The sequence below is a fragment of the Periophthalmus magnuspinnatus genome, chromosome 1, assembly GCF_009829125.3.
Source record: "Periophthalmus magnuspinnatus isolate fPerMag1 chromosome 1, fPerMag1.2.pri, whole genome shotgun sequence".
NCBI lineage: Eukaryota > Metazoa > Chordata > Actinopteri > Gobiiformes > Gobiidae > Periophthalmus > Periophthalmus magnuspinnatus.
The window spans coordinates 7,006,247-7,032,522 of record NC_047126.1 but is presented as its reverse complement, the minus strand read 5'-3'; the positions used below and the strand labels follow the sequence as shown (position 1 = coordinate 7,032,522).

At 40.5% G+C, this 26,276-nt stretch overlaps 1 protein-coding gene across 1 annotated transcript in view; it reads left to right on the top strand.

Annotated features, from left to right (window-relative positions):
* LOC117372101 (general transcription factor 3C polypeptide 1-like) overlaps window positions 1–26,276 on the top strand; it is a 39,852-nt gene that overhangs the window by 5,198 nt on the left and 8,378 nt on the right. Inside the window, exons 7-35 of the mRNA XM_055223596.1 lie at window positions 795–950; window positions 1,555–1,670; window positions 2,036–2,088; window positions 2,718–2,989; window positions 4,062–4,162; window positions 4,244–4,341; window positions 5,075–5,228; window positions 5,312–5,415; window positions 6,088–6,209; window positions 7,096–7,602; window positions 8,256–8,401; window positions 9,279–9,376; window positions 9,453–9,549; window positions 10,255–10,438; window positions 11,017–11,107; window positions 12,297–12,429; window positions 12,854–12,938; window positions 13,159–13,223; window positions 13,347–13,452; window positions 15,199–15,341; window positions 16,423–16,565; window positions 17,328–17,412; window positions 18,242–18,354; window positions 19,760–19,822; window positions 19,899–19,992; window positions 22,085–22,257; window positions 24,036–24,455; window positions 25,175–25,299; window positions 25,504–25,608. Of these exons, the coding sequence (XP_055079571.1) occupies window positions 795–950; window positions 1,555–1,670; window positions 2,036–2,088; window positions 2,718–2,989; window positions 4,062–4,162; window positions 4,244–4,341; window positions 5,075–5,228; window positions 5,312–5,415; window positions 6,088–6,209; window positions 7,096–7,602; window positions 8,256–8,401; window positions 9,279–9,376; window positions 9,453–9,549; window positions 10,255–10,438; window positions 11,017–11,107; window positions 12,297–12,429; window positions 12,854–12,938; window positions 13,159–13,223; window positions 13,347–13,452; window positions 15,199–15,341; window positions 16,423–16,565; window positions 17,328–17,412; window positions 18,242–18,354; window positions 19,760–19,822; window positions 19,899–19,992; window positions 22,085–22,257; window positions 24,036–24,455; window positions 25,175–25,299; window positions 25,504–25,608 (4,152 nt within the window). The remainder of the gene's footprint in view (window positions 1–794; window positions 951–1,554; window positions 1,671–2,035; window positions 2,089–2,717; window positions 2,990–4,061; window positions 4,163–4,243; window positions 4,342–5,074; window positions 5,229–5,311; window positions 5,416–6,087; window positions 6,210–7,095; window positions 7,603–8,255; window positions 8,402–9,278; window positions 9,377–9,452; window positions 9,550–10,254; window positions 10,439–11,016; window positions 11,108–12,296; window positions 12,430–12,853; window positions 12,939–13,158; window positions 13,224–13,346; window positions 13,453–15,198; window positions 15,342–16,422; window positions 16,566–17,327; window positions 17,413–18,241; window positions 18,355–19,759; window positions 19,823–19,898; window positions 19,993–22,084; window positions 22,258–24,035; window positions 24,456–25,174; window positions 25,300–25,503; window positions 25,609–26,276) is intronic.

Genomic DNA, 26,276 nt, shown 5'->3' with positions numbered 1-26,276 from the left:
TGACTTTTTCTCTCAAACAGAAAACACTCTGTTCCACCTTGTGATGTCATATGGTAATACAGGAAGTGCTCCACTGTGTTTTAAAACTCCATACACCTTCACTAGCATCATTTGGATCATTTAAGCTCTGGAACTGCCAATCTTTACCAAACTAAACATAAAATGTAGCTGTTAACTTGAACACTACCACTGCTTGATATCACAAGGTGAAGCAGAGCATTCTGAGCTTTGGGGATGTAGACAGACTAACAATAAAAAAGAGTTACTCAAACATGTGTGAATGAAATAAGACACAACTCCGAGTATGTTTTTGAGGAGGCAACAGCATTATAACATGGCTTTAAGCTCACAAGAGTCAATTTTGTGTAATGCAGAACCTGTAAATACATTGACCTTGTTATATTCATTTTAACCTTCACAAACCTGACACGATCTGCTGTAGATTCATTAGTAGAATGCACGCCTATTGTAATGTGGTAGCACTCTGAAGGGGGAGTGACTTTTGACTCTGACCATCAAAAATGAAAATGACATTTACACTATAAAATGTTACTATGTTGTTTTTGGCAAATTTAGCATTTTCAGAACAGTAAAACACAACATGGTGATTAATGCGTTATTACTACCCCATAGAAGTATGGGGTAGTAATGACTCTCTTTAACTTCTCTTTAACTTCTGTTACTCTTCAAATACATTTACAAGCTCTTGAACCACTACTTTGTTTATATATTGAGTAATAATTTTTCATAAGCCAGTAATGAAACCTTCAATGTTGACTGTAAATGTGTTTTAGGGAACAAGGTGCAGGTGCGCTGTATTAAGCTGCTGAAACCCTTCTCGAAGAAGAACGTTCCTGATGACGATGAGGACGAGGAAGAGGAGGGGGCAGATGTCCGTCCTGAGGGGTGCATCATGGAGAGGGATGTACTGTCCCAGGCCTACAACATGGGTAACTTCACACACACTCATACTTTAGTGATCAGTCTACTTTTGCAGGTCTAGATACTTTTTGGAAGTTAAAGGTGCAACCTTTCTGATGGAGTGTCCGTTGCCTCCTTATTCCCTTGAACAGATACAAATAATTACATTGAGGAAAAAAAAGACAATGCATGGTAGTGGACCCCCACTAAAAAGTTACATAGTGCATCACATCATCTGTCTAAGCTAAGTTACAGGCCAACTCTGTGGAAGGACAAGCCCACTATTTTCACACATTAAATTTGCCAGTAATTGAATTATTGCAAGACAGGCACGTTCTTTGCCATACTGTGGAACATTCCAGGCAAATAAATAACATCTCCATGGACATAAGCAGGTGGCACACTCACTAGAAAAGTTACACAATGCACCTTTAATTGTATATTTTTTGTCTATATTGTAGTAGATTATAGTTACTGTAAAAGCTTGCATTTGCAATTACCTCAGTGCATCAATAGTGCTCCTTGAATGTCATTGTCACCAAATACTTATTTGCCACATTTTATTGTGTTTTGAACTAGTCATGACTGCGGCTAATTTAATAAAAGCCCCATGTTGTTTCTTTCCTGGTTTAGTGGTGCTGAGTGGAACCAAGGGCCTGACCTGTGTGGGCCTTGGAGCCAAAATGAACGTGGGCAAACTGGAGAGGAGGATGATCTGCAGACAGTTGGAGAGGGAGGGAGTCATCAAGGTGAGCCATCCGTACCCCCCAAACATGGAGGAGCTGTGTGCCCAAGCAGGTATTAATTGATACTTTGCAGTGACATCACACTGACAGACAGAGCAGTGCCTACAGTTAACATCAGACCCCCAGGGAACTGATACATTAGCTACAAAGTATCAGTTAAATTAAAATGTTCTCTTTAATACTTTGATAATTGCTGACTGCGTTATTAGGTCCACAAATGTACATCTATATGTCCGGTATAGCCCTTTAATCATTGAATATTCTGAAGTTGTTTTTTGATTATTTTCAATTACAATTATGCAACAGAACCCGATCTTTCTAGCATTTATTATAGACTAAAGCTCACAGCTCTTCTCATCCTTCTGCAGGGCTTCATGGAGGACATGGGTCGACAAAGGACAACCAAGTATCTAAGCCACAAGTATGAACTTCAACTAAATTTACTAAATCTCTAAGGCAGGGGTGGTGAACTTGTGGGTCTCGAGCCACATGAGGCTCTTGGCCAATCAGGAAAGGATGCGGCTCTTTGCCAACACGGAAATCTTCAATGGTCTTTAAAAGTTTTCTGAAATTTTGTTCTTTCTTGAATGCCTTAAACAAGAACTTCAGAAACTCTGTTGAGTTTGTTGTGTTTGCAGTGTTTCCTCTGCTCTCAACAGTCCAGTTAGAATAAGGCTCACAGACAGGATCTGAGTGCAGTTACTGCAGGGGTGGATCTGAGACTGTAAATGTGACTTTTTGTCTCTGACCAGTTAGCCAGCCCTACTCTACTTTACTTCAAAATGTCCAGGAGCTTTAACATTCGAGAGGAGACTGAAAACTAAACTAAACCAATCCAAGATTCTCGTGTGGAGGTCTTATAGGGTCAGAGACTTTTATCCAAAATAAGACAGGAAATGTAGTTGTTTATGATTTGTTAGTGGTAACCCATTCACATTGTGATTTTGATTAGTTCGTCATATATTTTGCAGCTTTAACGTGTGATACTATTGGTTCAGAGTAGACTTGAGCAGTTTTCTGAGATATGATTTTCTTGTCCTTGTGGCTCAGGTGTGTAGAAGTCAGCGATAAACTGCATCAGTTTGTCAAAGAGCATGAACGCAGCCAGCTCCTGTGCTCCAACACAACCCCGGACTCCCCCAAGCCCCCCTCCACCACCAAGACCCTGTCCAATATTGACATGTGTAGGACTCTCGTGGTCAAGAAGAAGATGCGCTCTCAGACTGGGACCAAGGGTAAGGGCTCAAGAGAGAAGGAGAGGCCCCGAGACAGCAAAGTGGAGCTGGGTGAGGACCCAGAGGCCTGTGAAGAGCCAGCATCAGGTAGGATGGGGTTATTATCCCTTATGTAGCTGGCAATGAGTTGATGGCTCTTGTGTAGAATGCTTGATCTTCCAGTATCTTGGATCAGTTTCAATGGCTGAATAATGTAGAAAAATATTTGAGAAAAGTTACATCTGTTTGTCTCCATAGAAATAGTACAGCCTTGCCAGGAATGTCCCAGTGCATGTCACTGTCTATCTTGATTTTTGTATAAAATACCTTGAAAAGCATGCACTCTTTGTGTGAGTGGGATCACCTGTCCACTGATCTGACCTGTGACTTGGCTTGCAGGTGCCACCTGCTTGTGTGCTTGGAGGTGGATTAATTTAATGCCATGCTGTGGAATCCAATCCAATACAAGTTTATTTATGCTACCAGTCAAACGTTTGGACAGACTTTTTCATATTTGGTTCTTTATTTCCATGATTATTTACACTGCAGATTCTCATTGAAACATAAAAATTATGAATGACACATGTTGAATGTAGTAAACAAAAAATAAACTCCATCCTATGTTTTCTCCATGTATATAAAATGTAGAATGTAGTAAACATTAAAAAACAAAAGCATTGCATGACTTTTGACTGGTGTATATTGCATCAACAAATCTCACAGCATCAGTGCTGCACAAAGAAAACACAACATGAATAAACAGACATTGCATAAATAATAAACAGTAAAATCACTGATGGAAAATAAAAAGCAATAAAAGGGTCAGAGGACAACATGATTCTCTCCTGTATTACACAAAACTGACTCTTGTTTTAAGTTTTGTTTCATTCACACATTTTTGAGTAACCATGGTTTATTAGTCTGTCTACATTTCTAAAGCTTAAAATGCTCATGAAGCAATAAGTTAACAGTTACCTTTTACCTTGTTCAGTAAAGATTGGTCATTCCAGGGCTGAATTCATTCAAATGGTTCTAATGGAGGTGTATGTGTTTTCCATTTACTGGAAGAACTCAACCTAAATATGCAGGGTTTGTGTTTTAAACATGTGATTGAAACAAAAAATAGCATAATATGGGCCCTTTAAAGACTGAATTTCTTTATTTACTCTTGTGTTCCCAGAGCCCCTGACAGCAGCAAAGGAGGATCCCCCCTCAGGTCCTTCTCAGGCTGAAGGAGCCAAAGACATTATGACTGTAATAACAGATGTGCAGCCTCCTCTGGTCTGTGTATCAGCCCTAATGTATGTACTCCTCTAATGTAACCTGCAGTGACCCTTCAACCTCTCTCTATAATCTCTGCAGCCTCCTAGTAGGAACCACGAGACCTGTCGTCTTCTCAGAAGGAAGAACCTCATTGTGGAGGCCATCCAGGACCTCAAGATCTTTGAAGGACTTTACCCGTGAGTACAGGTTCTCTCTGTGGCAGGGCTTCTTTACAGTCTGCATTGTGTTTGGTTTAGTCTGGATTTACACCTGGTTCAGTTCAGTCACAAACCTGCACCTGTTTTTGACTTAGTTTAGTCCTGGTACAGCCTCAGCTTCAACTTGGTCTAGTCCTATTTGTCATAGTCCTGTTTTAGGGTTCATTTTGTCCTAGTGTAGTCCATTGCCAGTTCTTTCTACATTCTGTATGAATGCATAAGAGTTTCTAACCAGATCATAAAGGTCAGTCTTTTTTTGTTTTTTAGCTTTCTACCTTGTTATATCAAAAACATGCCTGAAGAGGTTGTAGATGTCATGCATGCATGAGTACTTTAGTGATCTCTCTCAGGCCCTGTTTGAACCCTCCATGTGGTTAGCTATTAGATTATGTCCAATTCTCCTCCCACAAGCCTACGTCACCCATGTTCCTGCATGACAATTCTCCATAAATATACAAAAACATGTCCACAGCAACTTGATAAGCCTGATGCAATGTGCAGTAGTTTCATTAGCAGGATGCACGCTGTTTGTGTTGTGATAACACTTTGAAGGAGGAGTGATTTGGCGCGGAGAGCAAAGGAAGACTCAGAGTGCTAAAAACAAACGTGAAACTTATAAAACATGTGAATGCGTTGTTTCAGATATTTTCAGATATTCAGAGGTGTTTGAGATTTTCTATTATATATCTGACAACAAATACTTTGTCTCCAGGCTGCAGAAAATCATCAGCGCTGAGGAGAAACGCCTGGGGTTTAGCACCAAATGTTGTAAGAAGACCATTCTCCGCTTGGTCCAGACTCTGGCTCGAGAAGGTCTGGTCAAACTCTACACCACCACGGTCATCCAGGATGGCTTAACCAGAAAGGTACAGAGGAACTCCAACACTAATATACTCCTCATTTGAGTTTTGATTTTCTTGTATTATGATGTAATGCTGTCCATGCACAGGTGGATCTGTACGCTCATCCCTCTATACAGTCCTCTGATGAAATAGTCCAGAGAACCATCGACCAGGTCCGCTTCAAGATGTCCAGCTCTTACTCAAATACACGGTGAGGAAGTGCCTCTCACATAATGCTGTGGGTGATGGCATCACCATGGATATTCACACCAAGGAGAAAGGGGCAGAGCACGTCTGCTGCTTTTTCTCTGATCAGGAGGAATAGAGACATAAACTGTGACTTTAGAAAATTAAAGTTATGAATATGACTACGGTTCTATGAATCCCAGAGGGTGGATGTGTAAAGGGAACATTTCAGCACCGCCCTGCACTCACAGGGTGCATGCTGGTGACTCTTGACTTGTAACGTATGAAAGGTGTTGTTCCTCTTCTCTGTTTCTCCATGGAGGAGGAATTAATCAAGTTAAATAAATTTATCACTTTGATGTATTTCAGAACTCTTTCTCAAAATGGACTTGGTCAGAAATGAGGCATGCATGTAAAAACGTGCAGATTATTTGGATTAGGATTCAAATTTATGTTTGCTATAAACTTCTATATAATTACCTATTGTGTGTGGGTGTTTGTCACATTGTGAGTATTAAAATCAGCAGATACACTCACTTTATGGGGACAAAAATCAGGTTCCCATGGTGTAAATCCTTATTATTATTAAATAAATATTGTGATTTAAAGTTATGATATGGTCAGATATGATTTAAAACAGGTTAGGCTATGGTTTAGGTTAAGGTTAGACAAACTCAACTTGTGTGTGTGTGTCCAGGGTGCCAGAGGAGGAGAAGAGCAGAGGACACAAAGACACAGAGGGGACACTGAGCAGTCAGTCTAAAGCCCAGAAGCAGAAGAAGAGCACGCACAAGAAGGACACGTTTAACCCCACCACAGGTCTGCCTCACACCTCTGCTGTAGGGGCCTGAACAGGGTCACACAGGAAAGTAACATGCAAACTAAACAGGCCACATTTTACATTTGACTTACAACTTATTGTTTGTCACAGTTTTTTTAACCTTACTATACCGTTACTATCAAAAAGTTACCCCTCCAAACCAAACTGCTCCACATTACATAATAGTCATACATAAATGAATGAACGGTGATTGGCTCTGTTCACTACTTCTTATCCAGTTCCATCCCTATCGAGTTTTTGTAGAGTCATGCTACAATTAATACATATTTAAATATATGACAGTGGACAGCGAGTTGCAGGTGGATGTCACTGACAACATGTTAAAAACTTTAAAATCAGGTGAAAATTATGTCAAGGACACCTCATTGTTTAGAAAGGGAGATGTTTGTGTCTCAGTTCTAATGCTAATGCCAATTTGGAGGCATATTAAATATTAAAACAATAGGCCTGTCGCGATAACAGATTTTGAAGAGCAATATACTGCCATAAACGATAACATTGAAACTACTTTATGCCACTGACACAATAAAGCAGGATAAGCAAATAATTAAATAAACACTTTCAGAGGTCAAAGTGGAGTTTTGCCATGACTGCAGAGCTAATGACAACTAGCATGGTTATGTGCACTTTCTGATTATCAGACAATGGAAGCCTTTATAATTAGATGCAGACAGAACACAGCGGCGTTATTTTGACCTCAAGAGCTGCTTATACAAGACGTCTACTGAGGCAAGACACATTGTGCTCAAATATATGGGAAAAATCAGGTAGCGGCCCTTTAATGTGTTTAATGTATGTCTCTTTTATAAGCTATTTCAACCTTTTTTAGATTGTCTAATGTGAACGTTTTCCCCCTCTCTTCAGTCCGTGGGCTCAGTAAGTCGTTCGGGTACCAGCCGAAGATGCACCGGATGCGCGTGGTTCATAACTTCCTGTGGTACATGGTTTACGGACACCCACTGAGACACAACCCCGAAACACAGGCCTTTGAGAAGTCCAAGCCCTCTCAAACCTCTGACCCTGCTGAGGAGGGACTTAAGGGTGCTGAGGAGGGGATCCATGGTGCAGAGAAGGGGGCCAATGATGTAAAAGAAGGGCCCCAAGGTGCTGAACAGGGGTCCCAGGTTACTGAAGAGGGGAACAATGCTGCAGAGGTGGGGGAACCATGTGCAAAGGATGAGCCCCAGGGTGCAGAGGAAAGCTCCAAGGGTGTAAAAGAATGGCCCAAGGATGGAGAGGAGGTGCCCCAGCGTGTAGAGGAGGAGTCCCAGAGTGCAGGGGGAGCAGAGCCAGAAACGGACATCATCTCCATCTCTGAAAATATGTCACTTTCGGAGGAAGAGGAGGAAGTCCCACAGTCAGAAATCAAAGGTATTTTCTGTCATTTAAGCTCAAAAAACCTACCTAGAGTTATGTTTTGTTCAATTCTCACATGTTTGAGTAACCCTTTATTATTAGTCTGTAACATCTCCAAAGCTCAAAACGCTCTGTTCCACCTTATGATGTCATGCAATGGTAGTTTTAAGTTAACAGCTACTTTTTACCCTTACTTTGGTAGAGATTGGCAATTCCAGGGCTGAAATCATCCATATGATTCTAGTGAAGGTGTAAGGAGTTTAAAAACACAGCACTTCCTGTTTAAAAAAAAAACAAACAAAAAAACATGTCTTATATTGCCACATGGTGGAATAGAGTTCCATATATGTTTGAGAAAAGAAAACATTTTAACATAAGTTAGAAAGTTAGATACTGGCCCTTAAGAGTTAGCAGTTAATACCCCAGAGAAGTGCAATACCTGCTCTTTAAACATATTTAGATCACCATGTTACCTTTTATTGTTTTGACAATGCCATATTCACCGCAACACGTTTTAATAATTTCAGTTTTGTTTTTAACGCGACAGGCCCTTCACTCCCTCTTCAGGGCACTATCACATTATCAGTGTGCATTTCACTAATGAAACTACTGTGTCTACTATTTTTTTCACTCAAAGGCACTAAACATAACTGTTTTCTCCTGTCCAGTGTACTCCGAGGAGGAGCCGTGGAAGAAGTACATCCCTCCAGTGAAGCTGCATAAGGACTACAGTAGTGGGTGGGTCATGCTCGGAGACCTGATCCTCTGTCTGCCCCTGTCCATCTTCGTCCAGGTCATCCAGGTCAACTACAAGGTCAGACAGCACCCCACCATGATGGAACAGTGTACAAATTTTAGCACATTTTAACAATTTTAACCATTGCTCCTCCAAGTCATGTTTTGTAATTGTGTAGGAACAATGACCCAAAACATTTACAGTTTAACATGCATAGATCACATTTAAGGCTTGACAGATGTTTGCAGTTAAACTAATTGGTACAGGGGTCGAAATGACTGCAGCGTTGCTGTTTTGGATGTTTAGGAGTTTTTTCATTTTCTATTCCTGGCTGGGTTTGCCTGATAAAACCAGACTGCAATATCTCAGTATTTTTTATGCAGAGTGATATCAGTCTGGTCACCACTCCCTCATTTGTCTCGGGCCAGGCCCAAACATGGCCGTCCAATCAGATTTGGTTATGGTATGGTATGCTATGCTTTTATTTGAACAGGGACAGTGCACAACATTACATTGACTGTAGACCTCTACATTAAGACCCAAGATGAGTAGTGCTTTGAAACGATTGGCTCCTGATTCAATAAACATTTGATTGATTGCACAGCCCTGCTTTCTGTTGACCCGTCTCGTAGCTCTACCTTTGATATCATGTTTTAAATAATATGTCATTGTCTTTGTGCTGGGGTTGTCAAACACATGGAAAATCAGATACTACACGATACTAAAACTACTATTGAAACTAGATACTCAGTTGAGCAGGTATTGATACTAAAAAAGTCAGACAGAAATGAACCTTTCCTAAATAACTTTAGAATGATATTGAGCTGTGTCAGAACAAACATTTTAGTATTGTGACAGCACTACTTTAGGCCTAACTTGATGATGAAAACTATTGTGTGCCTTATATATTTTTTTTTTTGCTTATGTCCTTTGTTAAACGTGGCTGTGGGGTTAGGTGGATGGTCTGGAGGACTACCTGAATGACCCGGAGAAGGAGCACTACCTAGTCAGATGTTTACCAGCCCGCATGAAGAGACAGCTGCTGTACAAACGGTTAGGTCATCTGTCCTCTGTGCCCTTCTTATATATACTGTACTCTAGCTCTAAACTGTGTGTGTCACTGGTTTAGGAGGTACATCTTCTCTTTCTACGAGAACCTGGTGAAGCTGGCGTACATGGGGCTCATACAGTTTGGGCCTCTGGAGAAATTCAGAGACAAGGACCAGGTATGTTAGAGGCACTACCAGACTGACTGACATGTTTTACCCATAGACTGTATAAAGAACTCGACTAAGGGAGTGTGATGTCACCCATAGCGTTTGGGTCCAGCCAAATGAAGCTCATCAAGGCTAGAAGTTATAGGGGTGAATACAGTCCTCAATGCTCTCAGAACAAATACTCTTTAATATTGACCTAACTAGTGGCAATGTGAAAATGACCTTACATTCACCCTCCCCTGCATTTTGTCACACACAGCATTTTTCATCACTGCTTCCTCATTTTCACTTTAGGAGTGTGGGTTTCTTCCACATTTTCACATCACATTTTTACCATTAGAAGTACAAAGGTAAGTGTGCTAAATGTAGACTTCCCTCAAAACTGTGTAGACTAGTACTGTCCATCCTTGCCCTGACTAATGCCAGACTTACATGAATTGCACTCTGAATTGATACATTTATCGATCTGGGCCGACTCTGTCTGAAACGATTCAGCAAAAGGTGGAATCTAACCTTTGTTACATCCTGTTGAGACAAAAGCACAAACATCTTTCCCTCCACAAATGCAAAATGCGTTTCCCTTTGCAATTTTTTCCCAAACTAAATGGACTGAAGTATGTCTGTATCACTGTTTGTTTTGGTTCATTTTTGGTTCCTTTGGTTTGTAGTAGAATACTGTTGGTTTAGTTTTTATGTCCTGTGTTGTCCTTGAAGGTGTTTATCTACGTGAAGCGCCACGCCACCATCGTGGACACCACCAGCTCAGAGCCTCATTACTGGCTGGTGACAGAGCCTCCAGATCAGCCCTTTGAGAGGAGACACTACAACTTTAACACTGCCGAGGACATCGAGAGCTTCTGGTTCGACCTGATGTGTGTCTGTCTCAACACTCCCCTGGGTACGGCATACAGGGCTGCTTTGAGACATTGAGCAGATGTGATGGCTTCTAGTATCAAGGGCTGTGTGTTTTCAAGAAGTATCCAGAGTGATCTATGGCAAGGTCCAATATCCCTCCAAATTAATGCAAAAACTCCTCAAATGCCAGCAGTATGTTTACATGCACACCAGGTAAACCAAATTCTGGCCCATTCACATATTAACATGATGTCCAAAATCCATATAAACACTATGCTTTGATTGGGAGGAGTTGGGTCTCAATTCATATTTCACTAATTTGGCTAGAAAAACTCTGACTGTACTCTAAGAAACCCTCCACATTGCAAGCTGGGGTCACACTAGGGCATACTTACTCATTTTTCTTTAGGTCAGCAGTAACACAAATTATGTTCCCTTCCCTGCTTTTTAACAAGTTAAGAAATGAGTTACTCAAAAGCTTATTTCTATATTTATATTTGCAGGAGTTGGATTAGACTGTATGCTTATATTAGCAATCAACAACATATATAAAGCTCGTCTGTCTGAAGTCCATAGGTTGTTATGTTGTGTCCACCAGGCCTGAGTGAGTTTGTGTTCCAGGTGTGATCCGGAGTAAGAGGAACGGGGGCGAGACTGATCCCTCCTTTGTGAGAGACCGCTCTGTGTTTGTGGGGATGTCCTACCTCATCAAGTAAGAGCTCCAGCTACTCTGCATCTACACACTCTTACTTTCAAGGACCTAACGGTGCAAGCAGACATACGCTAATTATACGGGTGTCATTTGTATTGTTCTGTACTGTAACCTAATAGAGTCCCGCACACTTCGAAGTCCGCTCTGGTGTAAGCTTTGTGGTGACTATTATCATAACACAGTTGTTTTAAGTCCAAAAAGTATATTTAAAATGCAAGATTGTGCAAAAATGATGAATAACTTGGCGCCTTATAAAGTTTCAGAAATAGATTTTAAACAAAATTATACATCATTATTTACTACAAAGCTGATTAGCCCAGAGCTTTCAAACTTTAAAAAGTCTTTTGGAAAATTTAAGGGAAAATTTTCTTCCACAGCCAGTGGGTGGGAGGTCATTGTTAAGTTCCATTGGGCTGTATTCAGTAAAGGCCTGTCCTGCCCATTAAATAGTTGACTAAAATGGGACACTCAAAACTATTACATATGTCGATTTGTCTGACCTAAACTCCACGCACAAGGTTGCACCTGCACAGGAGTTTATTCAAAAAATGCATTTTTTTCATAAAAAAGTATGAAAGAACGTATTTATATAAAGACATATTGAATTGTGAGTTTAATCAGCCTTTTTAAACACCAAAACTTTAGCCAGCTCATTCCCCAACTTCTCTTTTCTGCTTATAATCCAAATTAGTTTTGACAAAACTATCGAAAATCAGATACTAATCGATACTAAAACCAGTGCTGAAACTAGACAGTCATTTTTTGCCGGTATTGATACTGAAAATATTCCATTCACGGGACAGAAACGAACCTTTCCTGAATAGCTTGAGAATGATCTTGAGCTGTATCAGAACAAGTATAAGACACATAGACTAGTACACGCCCATGGACCACTATGGAACCAACCTGGACGACTGAGTGATTACACAGATATAAGGACAGATAGTAATATAAAAAAAAGTATTATGATTTAATATTGAAAATCACAAATTACTATTGTTATCGAAGTATTGGAATTGGTATCGGGCATCAAGTCTGTTCCTCGGAATCAAATTTGAGTTTTTTAATATCTTGACAACACTACTCGTAACTCAAAATGTTTAAAAAATGTAAACAAGTGTACAGAACGGTGCCCAATGTCTTTTGTAAATGTGTTGACATGACTCTAATAACATTGTGATCCCCACAGAGGCAGCTTGGAGGTGGTGGATGATGGTTCTATTCCCGGGGATGGGAGAGGAGCGGGGGGCTTGTCCTCTGAGTTCTTCGCTCATCTCAAGAGGAACTGGCTCTGGACCAACCACCTGCTTGCCGTCAAACCTGTAAGTGTGGGGACACCATGTAGGCGTGTCAGAAGATATGCAAAGTAAAAGAAAAATATTAAATCTGTCAACGTGGCAGTTAGCGGGTTAGCTATGTCCATTTATATATACAGTCTATGATGGTAATAGATGAAAATAGCATGGCAATTCTAATAATACATTTTGCAGCAATTAAAAATATATATATATAATTCTAAATAAAAACTAACAATAACAAACAGCGAGGTAACTTCAGCTTAACTAACTTCAGATAACTTCAGCTTAACTTCAGGAGCATTGAAGCATTGAAGCTGGATCACTTTTTATCACATTTGTATCAAGTATTTCATTTAACATAAAATTAAGTAGAATACATAATGTGTATTGTATAATGTATCTATCATAATAAAAGTTTTAATTACCACTTGTCCTGTGACTGTTGCAGAGACACACTGGTCTGGAGGCCAAGGACACAAAGGTGCGCCTGAAAAGCCTGTGTAGAAACTCTCTGCAGATGGTTCTCCAAGCAGGTGACGGCTACATTTTTACTCTGTTTATAGCATTCTACATTTATTAACTGCACTTAATTAATTTAGAGTTAATATAGTAGTTACACCTACGATTTCTGGTTTTGGTTCACTTCTACTCAAGTGTTTTGTTTTTCGTATGAAATCTATAATTTAATGTGTAAATGTGTTAGCGCTGCACCCGGTCACATGTTCTGTGCTTGTTCATATTTGTGTTGAACAGAAGGGTCTGCCATGCCCAGCTATTTGACCACTAAGAAGTCACTGATCACTGAGGAGGACATCCAGGTACCATCCCCCTAACTGTAGCTGTAGCTTCCTAGCTCTTACATACAGTTTACATGTGGCATACTGTGTTATAGAAGGTGTGTTTATGCATTATGACTGTGGTTTTAACTCTGGTGGGGGCAGGTGGTGGAGGAGCCAGCCTGCAGGAAGAAGCAGAGGATGGGAGGAAAGCAGCAGAAGAGAAAGAGACAGAAGAAGGAGGTGGTGAGGGTCCCACGGAAAAAGAAAGGTAGGTGCCTTAATCTGTCCAACAACATCCAAGCGCTTCCAGCCACAGAGACATAGTCCCTCCAGCGTGTCCAGGGTCTTTCCTGGGGACTGTCCAGAACAGGGCATATCCTATCAGGAGGGGTCTCCGGGAAAGACCCAGGACACGTCCAGACGCCTGTTGCTAGAGGCCGGTTGACCTTACTCAGAGTTGAGGAGTAACTTGTGAGTTGATAAAATAACTTCAGGTTCATGTGTTGCTTGATATGAACTTTCTTTGTCAAACCCAGAGCCACTGATGACTGGAGCTGCACCAGCACAGCTCAGGCAGAGCCTGCCTCGACTCAGCCAGTAGGAGTCAGGCTAGAGAGGCTATCTCAGGGGCACAGGGCTACTGAAATAAAACATTCTTTATTATGTGATACAGAAGATGATAAAATCATACATTTGATGCATTCTTTCCATAGGCTCTATGAATTTAACTTTAAAATTAGACTTGTCATTAAACGTCTTCAAATGTATGAAATGCATTAACATGTATTGAGATCTTTGATCAATGAATTCTTTTGAATAAGTTGTGTCCCATGCCACTGAGATCACATCTGATTTGTCCATTTTTACAAATTCAAAAATTCTAAAAGTCTGTTACCATGGCAACTCACACAGCACTAAAGCAAACCTCTATTCAGTGACAGAACCTGAACTTATCCCAAACTTAAAGTAAACCGGCATCTAGCAACAGGCCTCAAGAGGCATCCAGAACAGATGGCTGAGCCATCTCAGCTGGCTCCTCTGCATGCGGAGGAGCAGCAGCTCTACTCTGAGCGCATTCGGTCATTAGCTCATGACCATAGGTGAGGGTAACACCAGAGAACTAAACCATGACTACACCAGGGACCAAACCAGAGACCATAGATGAGACTAGGGCTAGAGATCTAAACCAAGACTAAACCCAGACTTTGACACATTGTGTTGCTTTTACAATAATTCTGTATAATAATTGGGTAATTGGGCTTTAAAGCTTTTATCTACATTGGCCATAGACAAATGAACAAAGCGCCATCCAGTGCAACATGGTCATCTCAGGATCTAAACTTAGCTCATCAGCTCAATTCTTTTTAAGACAGTTTGCTGAATTTCACTCCTCATTCTTCACACCCATTTCACTCTTATATCTGTCGGTCCAATAATCAAAATCAAGAATCAGTTTATTGTAATTTTTATTCATGAAGACAACATGCTGTTTTGCACAACCCCATAGTCAGTATAAAAGTCAGTTAATGCCTTTGGGCTGAAAGGATTTAGATTCAAAATGTTCCTGTTGGAAAAACTATTTAGTTGCAATTTCACTAATTAGTTACTTTGTGTCATACATGGATTCATTATTGAGTGTAACCGCTTCAGGTACAAAACATGTGGATTATATATGCAGTAAGAGTGGAACGAGACACACTTCCCGACAGACAAGGCACAACACTTACACACAGTTATGACAAGAAACAATATAGACATAATTTATCACACAGTTTTATTTTCACCATTTTTGAGTATATTTGCTGTCATTGGAGCACTGCTTTTTGCAACTACAGCTTCTCAAAATGTATAACTCACTAACGTTTAACCTTTTTTTGTCTAAGTATATAAAACAAATCTCACATTCTACAAATGTGGGAATAAGATCTTGTGACATCTTGTCCCATCTCAGAGCAATAGAATATTCATAGTTTCATAGATGCTGTGGTTGTGACAGTGTTCTTTCCCCTGACAGAGCCAAAGAAGCGCAGCTTGGCCCACGATGAGCGCGACCACGAGGCTCTGAAGCAGATGACTCGACAGAGAGTCTACTGGTCTCTACAGGAGGACTCCCTCATGATGCTGTGTGCTGTGGCAGCCAGGCTCCTCAACAGCAAGGTACTGTCACACACACCACCCCTGCATAGAGATAAACATAATATAGAGGTCAGATCCTCCCACTGACCAAGCCCAGCTCAGTATCTGGAAATGGGTCCCGTGGGTGTTGTACTGCTCCTGACAGGTTGCGCCTGAGACACTGAAGGATGGGTCAGATGCAGAGGACAAATTTCCCTTCACTTTATTGCTCAACGTGCATTGAGCATTTCAATTTACATGACATTACTTTTATTTACTTTTATTATTAAACTTTTTTTATGATATGATATGATATGGATACATTATACAATACACATTTTATATTCTACTTCATTTTATGTTAAATATGATTAATGATGCTGGATAAGTTCAATCAGCCAGTGCCAGTAACAGCACAAGCCGTCCATAAAGACACACAGCTTAATACAAATATGATAAAAAGTGATGCAGCTTCAATGCTGCTAAAACAGGGTTAAGTTGAAGTTGCCTATCTCACTGTTTCTTAATGTTAGTTTTTATGTAGAATTATATAAAAACATTGCTGCAAAATGTACTATTAGAACTGCTATTTTCATCTATTACCATCATAGACTGTATATATATATATATAAATAGACATAGCTAACGTGATGACTGCCACGTTCCAAATAGGAAGTGAGCATGGATGTGCTTCCATTGACTCAATTCACTATTGAGAAACTGCCTCTCTCTGTAACTGCTGCTGTCAGACTCATCATTTTGGTCTTAAAATGTTTGTATCAACCCGTTCTACATGATCCTGGTATTGTTATTTTGCTATTGTGTCCCTAAATCACGAAATGAACACTACATGTGACGTCACACTCCCTCAGTCCACTTCTTTATGTGGTCTATGATTACCCTGCTATCACTGTACTCTAAAGTGCAAACAATGATGTGCGTGTAAATACAGTAGGAAACTTTCTGTACAAATGTGTAGTTTTGTATCATGTCTGTTAGATATAGTTCTTAAATTTGATTGTGAAACTCCTTTATTCAGCTCATCCTTGTATTGCTATTACTTTACTAACAGAGCTGAGTCTCGTGCTGTGCTTTGTTGACCCTGTTGTGTTGCTGTGTTCAGCTCAAGAGACCCTTTGTCCCGTACTGTGTGGTCAGAGACATTCTGCATAAAGAGTTTGAGAAGTCTCGAGATAAGACGTCTTTGGCTGTGGGCCGCCGCACACGTTACATCCTGAAGAACCCCCAAACCATCCACCACTACAAGTAGGTGCTCCCTCCACTGGGGTACTCTCCTGTGGGCCACTCTGCTGTAGGGATGTCAGAAGGAATCAGTTAAAGGAGACATATTATGTAAAAGCTTTTAAGCATGTTATAACAGTGTTCTTTGAATAATCCTGTATTGTCCTGCATTTGAAGTTTGAATGCGTCTCTATTGTTATGTGGGTTTAGATCAATATTGTGGTTTATAAAGCATTAACTGTAATTTAAGCCACTACTGCTTTGTATTTCCAGAATGAGGACCAGTAGATTCGAGCACTGCCACTGTTGACATCTGTGGCTAATGCTGTTACTAACGTCCAGCATCTTATTACAGGCCTCACTGCTATTTTTATTCATTCATTCTTGTAGATATTCTTTAGAGAGACAGACTTATTTTTGCTCTTGTACTGTAACAAAATTGAGTAGCTTTAGTCTACTTCATCACACTATGCGGTATCGGACTGGCATCAGTATCGGCAAATATACTAAGGCTAAGTGTTTGTATCGGATTGGGTTTTTTAAAAAATGGTATCGGAACAACACTAAATATACGTTACCATATGTTACCAAAAAATAGTATAATACATCTTTTTTATGGGGACATTAGACATTAGGTAGAATGAAAGTATGAATGTCTTAGCTAAATAAACTCTTACTTGTAAGTTAACACCACAGCGTTAGCAGTTTGATTTTGAGCCATTATTCTCTGATTTAACATTTCAACACTTTCTAAAGAGACCGCCTGATTTGACTGATGTGTTGCAGGACCTGTCTGGTGGAGGTGAGCCACGACAAGGCTCTGCTCAAACTGTTAGAGGAAAACCTGCCCAAAAACCCAGACAATCCTGAGGTCAGTTCATACGTTAAATAACAATACAATACCATGGACCACATCGCACTTAGGGTTGTAAAAAATATCCAAATATCCAAATCTATATTCTTTCCTTCCTTGCTTTTGTTATTTATTTGCTGTACCTGTTTTTTAATGTCTTAAAATGTGAGAAATGGTTTGTAGTGGTCCAAAGTTAGTCCTCACTTACCTTATGCATTCTGAGCATCCTAATTAGTTTTGCCATCATCGTAATCTTATCAATAACAGGCATGCTAACAGTGCACTTCCTGATTCTCAGACAACGCTTTATAATTAGATGTGGATAGTACACTGGGACAAGACACATTTTGTTCAAATACATGGGAAAAATCGGCTACATGCCTTTAAGACTAACCATTATCATTCAGATGTGATGTCACTGTAATTGTTCTAAATGTATTTTGTATTTTAAATGTATCTTTGTTTTGCCTCAATTAAGGAATTTTGAACATTCTGATGAGATCATGTTTTAAAGGATTCATTTTCATGTTCTTCTCCCAGATGAGCCAGTTTTCCCTATTTATTACTGTACTTTGCCATGAAATATCCAAAAGATAAATGCACAAAAGTTGAACCTGATAATTTCTATAAGTGACTAGACCTAGGATCTCATGGTATTACAACACTAATCTGCATTTTAACAATATTAATTTTAGCTTCGCCCCATTAAACATGATTGATCTGTGAAACGTTGTGACGTCATCTGAAACCCAGCAGTAGCGACATAACTCAGACATAACTAACAGACAGATGTCCCATAGTTGTCCTTTTCCTAACCCCACTCTTGTCTCTGTGCTGTGTCCCTCAGGCGTGCGCAGAGTCCTTCTCAGAGTATGTACGTCTACTCAGACACAAATTCAGCTCCACCATAGACGTGAGTGAGGGCCACATCCCAGACAGCAAAGAGGAGCTCTTCTCTCAGTAAGACACAGATACTTTTAGCACAACAGCTAAATCTTCAGGAGGTCTATGCTTGTCCCCATGGAAATGTTATGTCTTACCTGGAATGTTAAACAGTATGGCATTAAACGTGTGAGTCTTGTATTTATTCAATTACAGGTGTTTAACACTCACAGCAAGAAGGTTCTGGGTTTTATTCCCAGCCTTTCTGTTGGGAGTTTGAATGTTTCTCCTTGTGTCTGGGTGGGGTTCCTCCGGCACTCCACTTTCTCCCATAAACCCAAAACATCCACATAAGGTCAAATCCTCCAGCTAAGATCTGGAGATTGGTCCCTCTGTTCCTGTCAGGTTGCCTCAACTGCACTGGTTGAAGGTAACGGCTCCCATCAGATTGATGAGTTCTACACATTATCAATTTGGGATGGCTCTCACTGAAAGCGATTGGAAAACACAGAACATTATGACGACTGGTTGGAGTCAAAAGGAAAAGCTCTCAAATTGACCAGTCAATCTATGTTCCTATCATCACTTCCCACTATGGTCATTAGCTTTGGGTACCAAGAGGATACGGGCTACAGGTTGTTGAAATGAGTTTCCTCCTCAGAGTGGCTGGGCGCTGCCTTACAGTTAGGGTGAGGAGCTCAGTCACATGGGAGGAGCTTGGAGTAGAGCCTCTGCTCCTCCACATGGGGAGGAGCCAGCTGAGGTGGCTCAGGCATCTGTTCGGGATGCCTCCTGGACCCCTCACCAGGGAGATATTCCAGGCATGTCCCACCGGGAGGGGGCCTCAAGAAAGACCCAGGACACACTGGAGGAACTATGTCTCATGCCTCAGGATCCCTCTGGAAGAGCTGGAGGAAGTATGTGTGAAAAGGGAAGTTTATGCTTCAGACGGCTGCCTCCACGACCTGGCCCCAGATAAAGCAGAAGGAAATGGATTGATGGATGATTGGTCAAAGCGTCACAGCGGAACAAGCAGAAGAATCTAACTTTTGTTACATCCAGTTGAGTGAAAAGCTCTGACATCTTCCCTGTCCACAAATCCACAAAGCACTTACGTACTTATGTTAAAATATACTGAAGTACATCTGTCGCCAACGCCATGTTTGTTTTGGTTCTCTTTGGCGCCTTTGGCTTCTACACCTAGCTCTCTGTAAATGGTTTGCCCATATGAGATCTGAGGTTGGTCTGAAGGTCTCACCTTCTTGTCTCCATAGAAATGGAGGGACGGTTAATGCCATACTGTGGAGCATTTCAAGAAAATAACTTCTCCCTGGAGACCTACATACCCTCTACCAGAAAACTTACATTGTGGACCTTTAAAATATTCATTTTGCATTCATTAGCAATTATCTTAATGTTACCAAATTCTAATCTAGCTGTTGATTTAAAGGATTAGCTGCTTCAAGTTTGTTTGTTTGTGCAGGTTCAAAATCTGTGCGATGGACAGCATGCGGCGTCGACTCTGTGACAAGGACACTCTGAACACGTAAGTGCTGTTGTACAAACACGAGCCACAGGAGTTTTACAGTGTATGTTTGAGGTTTGTCTGTTTGTGTCCACAGCTCAGAGGACATCCACGCCATCGTCCTGCACAACCTGATCCAGAGCACACTGGCCATGACCAACTCTCAGATGAAGAGCTCCCGGTCGTTCCAGGTACAGACAGAGCAGAGCTTTATATGGAGATATTGGGCGTGATAACACATTCTGAAGTGTAGTATATTAAAATTTTCCATATTCCATCTAATTAATGAGTAATTTTTAGGAATGAGTTGAGATCTCTTGCCACGTGATCTCACAAAATGTCATCCTCTGTCTTAACATTTGGCACTGGCATGAAAGGGTTACGCCTCGCTCAGGCTCTGGAATTTTTTATTTTTTATTTTTGAGCAGCTGTAGCTAAAAGACTCCTCCACATACCTCACATATTTGGACAGAGAACATTTCAAACTGTGTCTCTGTTTATTTCACAATGATAGGACCAAAAGTTGGCAAAAGAAAAGACTGCAAACTAAAAAATCAAATACCGGTATATGCATGTTTAATTCATCCACTGATAGTGTAGAGCATTCAGTGTTTTCCACACTTAAATAAAAAAAATAAATAAAAGGTTGTTTTGGGAGTATACAATATTTTCAAAACAATAAAAGGTACCATGGTGATCTAAATATGTTATGTGTGTGAGTTAATACCCCATAAAAGTAAAATACTGGCGGTCGGGCTCCTCCGGTCGCAGTGCTGGGTCGTAGCACGTTGAGCAGAATTGGGTGTGGTTGAGCGTGGTTCCTGAGGTGTGTGTCAGCTGAAGAATCTTGGTTGAGTTTGAAGACATCTCTTTGCCTTTAGCTGGTCTCCCTTGGGCCACTCTTTTGGGGTCAGAGGTGAGATAACTCAGTTTTGAGAGTCGTAAAGATAGGAGCAAAACTCTCCTGTTTATTTGAATCCTTTTGTAGGGGTTGTAAACTTGGGAATGTGGTTTTCTTCTGTTGAAAATCTTCAGAAGTCCGGCTGGTTATTGGGGCAGGATGTCAGAGCTCACCAGTCAAATTAAGTTCAAGTAGCATCACTACAGCGTTAAAATAATCATGTTTTTTCATAATGTTTTCAGTATTATGTGAAAATCTTTATAAATACTGTTCGAATAAATAAATATTGACTAAAATCAGTTCAAAGATTTAGACTAATCATGCATGAGATGAAAATTACTTCATTTGGTAATTTTTTTATAACTTTATATCACAATATATGAAAAATAAAACACATTAATATTAATCATGTGACAAAAACTGTGGATTGATCTGATTATTTTAGTGTATAGTAAATGATTTCAAAATCTCATCATTTCTCATGTCTCGTCCCACCCGTAGTAATTATCACTAAACATACATATTCATAGTCTAGGAAACAGCAATGACAGTCACAGGGTTTGAGCATTAACCTTTCAGTTAATGGGTAATAATTATAATAACAAAGCAGCTGGCCTATTCATGGGCTTCAACGTTCTGATATGTACAACATTTTTGTACTTTCATCATTTTTGGACCAAAATGACCACACAACGCTGTCGAATAGTATAAGTGTGTAACCAGTTAAGAAAATAAAATTGGTACAGAGAAATTGGCATTTGGGGATATTTTAATTCCATGGGGTATTAACTGCTAACACATAACACATTTATATCACCATGTTACCCTTTATTGTTTTGAAAATGCTATATTCGCCAAAAACGATGTATTAACATGTTTTTTTTAAGTTTCACTTTCATTTTTCATGCTCTGAGTCCATGCTAAGTTACTCTGCCTTCAGAGTGCTATGACAACACAATCAGCATGTATCCCACTAATGAAACTACTGCGCATCGCATCAGTTTTGTGAAGTTACTCTGTACACTTTTGTATCATGTTTTTGTATATTTATGGAGAGCTTTCATGTGGGAGCATGGGTGATGTAGGCTCGTGGGCTGAGCATTGCACAGAATGCTGCTAACCGTAAGGAGGGTTCGAATAGGGTCTGGGAGAGATCGCTAAAATACTGAAACATGCAAGGATGACTTTTAAAACCTCATCAACATGGTATAAAGCTCCAAAAAGTCCATTTCACATAATACCTCCTCTTTAAGCTATGAACTTGACTGTGTATTTGAACTTCAAATCATACATTACTGTAGATATACAAAAGTGTTTAGCTGATGATTCCTCTGTTGTCCATCTCATAACTGCTTGTCTCTGTTCATGTGGTGTTGGTGCAGATGTTCCATGTGTACAGCAGCTACAGTCAGGAGCTGCTGTGCCAGGTGTTTATCCAGTGCAGGAAAAGAGGCCTGGTGAACCGCCGCAGGATTAACCAGAACCTAGGACCCAAGAAGAACCGTGCCCTACCCATCCTGCCCATGTCCTACCAGCTCTCCCATGCCTATTACAGGTAACACTGCTCAGACCACTCCTACTACAGGTACTACAACTCAGACCACTCCTACTACAGGTACCACCGCTCAGACCACTCCTACTACAGGTACCACCGCTCAGACCACTCCTACTACAGGTAACACCGCTCAGACCACTCCTACTACAGGTACCACCGCTCAGACCACTCCTACTACAGGTACCACCGCTCAGACCACTCCTACTACAGGTATCACCGCTCAGACCACTCCTACTACAGGTATCACCGCTCAGACCACTCCTACTACAGGTACCACCGCTCAGACCACTCCTACTACAGGTACCACCGCTCAGACCACTCCTACTACAGGTACCACCGCTCAGACCACTCCTACTACAGGTATCACCACTCAGAGACTCTCAGCCTTATCAGTCCTTTCACATTTGGCCAGATATGGGCTGTTATAAGGAATGTTCAATTTCAGGTGACGAGAGTCTGTATTCAGTAGTGAAGCCACAGTATGTAACCAAAAAATTCACAAACATGATGGATGTTTTTGTAGCACTGAAAAACAAAGCAAAATCTTCATTATTACTGTGAGTGGGCTTGCATGTCCGAGAGGAGTCTCTCTCTGTTTCCATGGAAATCCTGTTTCTCCCAGAGTATGGCATAAAACATATCTAATGAACAGTAAAAGCCGAAGTTAAATCTGTCAACTGGACAAAGCGTGTGAAGACGTTTCGCTTCAGTCTGCTTGGATGAGCAGCGAAACGTCACACCTGGACGACTGAGGGATTACACAGACATATCTAATGTATCCACGGTGAATGCTCCAGAGTATGGTTTTAGCTTTTTATTTACATGGAATCATGCAGTTTTCCACCTGTAAAAAGTTACATACTATCACTTTAATTAAATGCTAATTAACAAATGAAAATTCCAAAAGAAAAATCCACAAATAGTGAATGATATGAATTTATTTAAAGTTGCACTATGCAGTTTAGTTTAACATTGTAATATGTTGACTAGGGTTGTCAAGACTATAGAAAATTTGATACTAGTCAGTATTATCATGACCAGATACTTGAACCAATATCGTTACTAAAAATGTCCCATTCACAGGACAAAAAAATTAACCTTTCCTGAACAGCTTGAGAATGATCTTGAGCTGCATCAGAACAAGTACAAGACACATGGACAAGTATACGCCCATGGACCACTATGGAACCCACTGGATGATTGAGGAATTACACAGATATAAGGCCACATGGGAATACAAAAGAGAGTACTACATTTTAATGTTGAAAATCACATTCTATTGTCAAAATAAAGTGTTTTTTATTCTCATCGTGGTTTCAGAATCAGTACTGAGTATCGAGTCTATTCCTTAGTTTTGAAATTTAAGTTTATAATGTTTGTATTGTGACAACACTACTGTAGACAAGCAGGTAATGAACCACTTCATTCATTCTTCATTCATGGTTCACAATCGGCTCTAAGCTTTTTAAGAGTATCTTGCTACATTTAACTAAAGTGCATAAGAGTATATATAAAACTGTGACTTCATCTAAAGTTCCTGTGTTGATTATGAAAGAAATGTCTTTAAGGAGAGCACAACAGTTGAGCATGATTTGTATTTCCAACATACAGCAAATTGTTCCATCTTGACCCAACCACACAACAAAATGTTTTATCTCAAACTCTCCTGGTCTAAAGAATGTTGTGACATCTTCTAAAATGCAGCACTTTGATTTTAGTTTGGGGACATGTACAAAACAAAGGCTGTTGATTCAATGCTCCATGTTTTTGTGTGGCAGGTGTTTTTCATGGCGCTTTCCTCAAGTCCTGTGCACCGACTCTTTCTGCTTCGTCCGGGACTTATTGAAGCTGCCCAGAGGAGACTACAGGCCAGTCACGTACTTCCACCAGGAAACTGAGAATAGAGCCCCCGATGGAGATCTGGTGGAGCCCAGGAAGACCTCCACGGACAGAAAAGACAAACCTGCTTCAGAAAACAGTAATCCATGTGAGTTAGCGGAAATGGACTGGGAGGAGCCGACAGGAGTGGATTCTCCTGATGTGAGCGACATGTTGCAGTTCTCCCTGGAGCACCCGGGGGGTGCCTGTGTTGCAGCCCTGAGCCTCATGTCCCTGGGGCTGCTGTCCGTCTATCTGTCCATCCCCAAACGGATGGTGGTGGTAGACAGTGCGCTGGTCGACACTGACACGGTCAAAAGGTATTTTACATACAAGGACTATGCATTGTCATTTTCAAGTGCATTTGACAGGTTCTGTTGTAAATTATAGTTTTACACCAATCAAGAAGCAGTTTGTGAAGAAACATTTAAAAATATGTTTAAAATTGCAGGAAGTAGATTGTTCTATTTTAGAGAGTTCTAGACTGATGATCACATTCAAGAGATTTTTATCCATACGTTTGGCACAATTTACGTGAGAAACTAATTTTTCCAATATTTTAAACATAGTTTCACCAAAATAAAGGTGTTTTCTTAAACTTGTATTTGTCGCATAATAATTTCTCTGTATATTAGAGTTTTGACCCAGTGTACTGCATAGTTGCTAGGTAACAGTTATGCAATTTCTTAGCGTGATATCAAGATTTACAACCAGGAAATAAAATTTGAAACATAAAAAATGGCCAAATTGTGGAAAAAAATAAATAAATTATAACTGTGTTTTAGTAAAATGGATTAGTCCAACCTGTCATTGGCACTTTAAAGGGGAGGCTAACCCTGCATACTGAAAAAAAAAAAAGTTGTTCAGTTAATGGACAAGCCATTACTGTTTTTCCATGTGTTCATATTCTGTGCCAAAGCTGCTAACCCCGTAGTTTAGACCTCTACAAACATATTCTGAAATTCATGGGATTTTTGTTAGCTTATGAGTTTATAAATCAGTCTTCTTATCTATTAATTGACATGATCTTTCCCTGCAGCACTCTGGATGAAGAGGAAGAAGACGAGGAGGACGCAGAGGAGACCAAGAAGATGGAAGTCAAGGCTCACCAGGCATCCCACACCAAGTACCTGATGATGAAGGGATACTGCGCCCCAGGGATAGGTCAGCATCTATTAACACTGCCACTGTAATTTGACTTTGACTTTAGTGCAGTGCTTATCATTTGATCAGAACATTTTGTTGATTACACTGAAATGCAGCAAAGGATTATGGTCCATGTAGTGCCTCCTACTGAGTACCACACTGCTTCCACAAATCAGTGTATTCCCTGATTAAGATTGACTGAAAGTGTGTGTTGAATTCCAGTGAAGCTGCGTAACCTGAGCACCAACGACAACATCGTGGTGGAGTCGTGTGTGATGAGGCTCCAGCTGAGGGACCGGCCTGCCCACAGCATCTTCAGCCTGGACTGTAAGACCACTGACCACTGCACCATCACAACACACTCCTCCACTCGTCCTCTCTGACACAGGGACATTTGGCTTTTAGTACTTAAAGGCCCTCTACACAATGCATAAGATACGTGGAAAATAAGTTTGGACCTGTAAAAATCAGATACAGCTCCTTTAACGACCAATGACTATGTGGAACCTCGATAAAATATGCATATATATTGTGGTTGGAAGGGCAGATGGCACCGATTGGCAGCTTGGCACCTCTTTCTACCCCAGGGCAGCTGTGGCTACAGTGTATGGAGTGAATGAATAGAACAATGTGAATTATTGCAGCATTAAACCGTTTGCAGTGGTCCAAAGTTACTCCTCTCTTACCTTATGCATTCTGAGTATCCTAATTATTCACCGCAATGAGTTTATAAGCTTCCTCTCACAGCTTTCAGGGGCCAGAGCGTTTCGCCATCACGGAAAAGCTACTAACAACTAGTATACTAATGCGCACTTCCTCATTATCAACCAAGTAAAAGGCTTTATAAATAGAAACAGACAATACGTAGCTGACTTTTTTTCTTTTTTTATCTTTATCTATACAGGGACAGCCCAATGAGGGCACTTACACTCTTTTTCTTGGGCGCACTGTCCAAGCTACAGGAAAAATATAAAGAGGACAAAAGTACATAGGTC